Source organism: Hipposideros armiger, unplaced genomic scaffold, assembly GCF_001890085.2.
Source record: "Hipposideros armiger isolate ML-2016 unplaced genomic scaffold, ASM189008v1 scaffold_157, whole genome shotgun sequence".
Taxonomy (NCBI): Eukaryota; Metazoa; Chordata; class Mammalia; order Chiroptera; family Hipposideridae; genus Hipposideros; species Hipposideros armiger.
The window spans coordinates 2899506-2902798 of NW_017731507.1; the positions used below are offsets into that span (position 1 = coordinate 2899506).

The 3293-nt window shown below is 52.7% G+C and overlaps 1 protein-coding gene across 1 annotated transcript in view; it reads right to left on the reverse strand.

Moving 5' to 3' along the window:
• TG (thyroglobulin) overlaps positions 1-3293 on the reverse strand; it is a 256235-nt gene that overhangs the window by 224216 nt on the left and 28726 nt on the right. Inside the window, 1 exon segment of the mRNA XM_019651274.1 lies at positions 2910-3110. Coding sequence (XP_019506819.1) covers positions 2910-3110 — 201 coding nt within the window.

A 3293-nucleotide genomic window follows, 5' to 3' on the forward strand; every position in this document is an offset into this window, starting at 1 on the left:
CGAGCCTGCTGACCTGACCTCCCGGTCCCGCTCTCGTCTCCTCCAATCCCCCTTTGCCTCCGGGCATGGCTGTCATTCCCTGAATATACCCTGGTCACACACCCTATGTCCTTCCCTCTGCCTAGAACGTACTTCTTTTGACCCTCAATTATCAGCTCAACACCTGTAACTTTTTAACAGCTTCCTTGGTTCCCCGAGGGCTCTTAGGTATCCTTTCTCCAAGCTCTGCACCTGGGGCAGCCCTCCAGGTTAGCAATTACTCGAGAGTCTAGTCACCTGCACTCTGATCTCCCCACAGGGTTAGGTCACAGGGAGGGCGCCTTGTCCCTGCTCCCCCAGGTCACAGCACACTGCTGACCCAGAACACAAGCTCCATGAATGTGGGTGACACATGGGGGTGAATGAGTAAATTACAGATCAGACACTCTCTGTGTGACCATTTGACACCTGACTAGAGGTTTCGTTAGTTATCTGACTCTCAGGCCCCGCCTTGCTGCCTGTTTTATGTCTGGCTTTAACATCTGCAATCCCCATGTGATTCAAGGGTACTTGGGGGCCTCAGGGATGGAGAATGACTCCTGCTCTCCAGGGGCAGCCTTGGCTTCTTCCTAATAAGCTCGAGGCCTCCTGCCAAGACTCTGCACTGTGGTTGGCAGCGGGCTCGCCGAGTTGGCCTGTGCCGAGTGTCGTGTGTACGTGGAGGAGGGTTGTGTAGTCAGCCTGCGGGCTCTGGGGCCAGCCTGCCGGCCTTGGACTCCTGGCTCCATCCTTTACCAGCTGAGCACCCTAGAGCAAGTGAATTCACATCTCTGTGACTCCGTTTCCTCCCCCATAAAATGGTGAGGGTAGCAATGAAGCCTATGCCGTAAGGATGGAGTGAATCATAATAAACTAAGGCACGTAGAGAAGAGGTACTGAGACATAATAAATGCCCAGTGAATGTTAGTCACCATCATTATTAACAACCAGAAAGGGAACACATATGATTGTCTGCGTTGGAAATTTTAGGATGCGGGTGTCCATGTAGTTGTCACTGGAGGGGAACCCTTACCCCACCAGTGAGGACACTGGAGCATGGGGGTGGTTAAGTCTTCTGCCCTGAGACCTACAGCACCAAGTGGAGAGCTAGGCGTGACCCCAGAGGCCATTCCCGGTGCCACCAGGCAAAGGAGTTTACAGAGGCTATTTGTATTAATCCTAACAATGGCTCTAAGAAATAGCTATGATTCTGCACGTCTATTTCACAGATTGGGAAACTGAGGTCCAGAGAGGTTAAGGGACTAGCCCGAGGTCACCCAGCAAGGGCGTGGCAGAGTTGACATTGGAGTCTGTCTCGCCCCCACATTGAGCTTTCTCCACCACACTCTGCAGAAAGTCAGGAGGAAGGAGATTTGGGGGCTCAGGTTAGTGCTGGCTGTGTGACTTGGGACATGTTAAGGAGCATCTGAGCCTCAGCTGTGCCATTTGTAAAATGGGGAGATAGGGACTGCTCTACTTGCCTGCATGGGGTAAGGGATGTGAAGAGCACCTTCTAACAGATAAATCTCTGCACACATGAGCTATTATCATAGAACCTGCAGGGCCAAGCCATACAGGGTGTTCCTAAAAGAGCTGTGCTCCCCGCCTCACTCCTGGAGGGGACCCTGCAGTCTATATTTGGGGTCCCAGTGTGGACCATACTTAGATGCCCTGGAAGTTGAATGCTGATTATTTCTGATCCTAAGGCTGGTACCACTTCTCCCAGAAGCACAGAGTAGGGAGTTCCACTCATAAATACCCACTGAGCACCTACTATGTTCCCTGAATGGTGGCAGCTGCTGAGGGCCACAGACATGGGTATGACGGGGCCCTGCCTTGACGAACGTCCTGTCCAGTGGGGGCCAACCAGGGCTTGGGAGCAAAGGTGTCTGTCAGCAGCCGTGGGCACAACACAGGTTGGGGCAGGAGCGGGCACAGGCTAAAGGGGAACGCACCCCCTCAACGAGAGCGGGCAGCTCTGCCTTCCCACCCTTCCTTTGAAGGCTCCCCTTTTCTCTTTACAAACACAAATATAAACTCACAAATACAAAGATTCACTGTGCACATATAACTCACTAGACTTAATTAAATGTCTCCGCAGCTCCAAGCTGTTGCTTAGAAACTGCAACATTTTAAAAACAAAGCAATAAAGCCAGCAAAAGAAAGTCAATTGCGACAAAACCAAGATCATGTAGCGCTATATTTCTCAACCCTGTCAGGCACAACACCCCAATTTGTGATAACGATTTTGCAATGTCTTCATTTACTGTCCTGAAATGAAATTTACAGAGTCTAATCTACTAGGTCACAGGAATTTTAAAATGATTATAATGCCCTGGGACGTGAATGGATAGGAGAAATAAAAGGTAAGGAATTGATAATTAAATAATATATGTTAATATCTAACAGTGTATTTCAATATTCTCATTTATTTGTATGATAAATATTTCAATACTTAATACCCAAACAACTTTTTTTAAACTAGAAATAAAAATAAACAGGTGACCATCTCTGCCAATGCCTGAAGCTCCCTCAGGGGTCCCCACTGAAGATCCTGCTCTCAGGCCGTCCTCCCCACTCGGGGATGGGGAGACCAAGACCCAGAACCCCTCAGCCGGCCAGCACCCAAGCTTCCTGAGCTGCCAGCTCTGGAGATGCCTGCACAGGTTGCCCTTGGTCTCAGCTCCAGGGCCGAGCATTTTTCAGGAAGCACACACGAGTTTCGACCTCAGGGGAGCCAACTGCAACCACATGCCTCGTGGGCTTCCTCTTTCTCTCCTCCCGCCCCCACTGTCTGGGTGTCTCTGGGGCGCCCCCGGCCTGGGTGAAGGAAGAGGTGAGCAGCCCGCCCCCGCCAGCCCCAGGAGCCCCCACAGGGTGGCACAACTTACTCTCACAGGCCGGCTGGCTCCCGGCCACGCGGGTCCCTGGCACCTCTTCTCCGCTGGCCAGGACACACCAGCAGCTGCCCTGAGCTGGGTCGCATTGCACTGGGGAAAAGCCTCCGTCCTCTGCCCTGCAGGCCGGCATGTAGCTTGGGCTGGCGCTCCCAGAGAGGACGCCACTCTTGTGCGCTTCACAGAGGCCAGGGCCTGACACACACACAAGCCAGATCAGCCCTTCGCCTGCGTATCTGCCACAGCCCCACATGCCTCCACCTGCCTCCCTTCTGCGGGACCCTTCAGGGTCTGGGCTGCCTCCCTGCGGGGTGTTGAAATAGGACAGGGCAGAGACTGGGCTTTGCTCAGCTCTGTACTACCCCACCCCACCCCTAT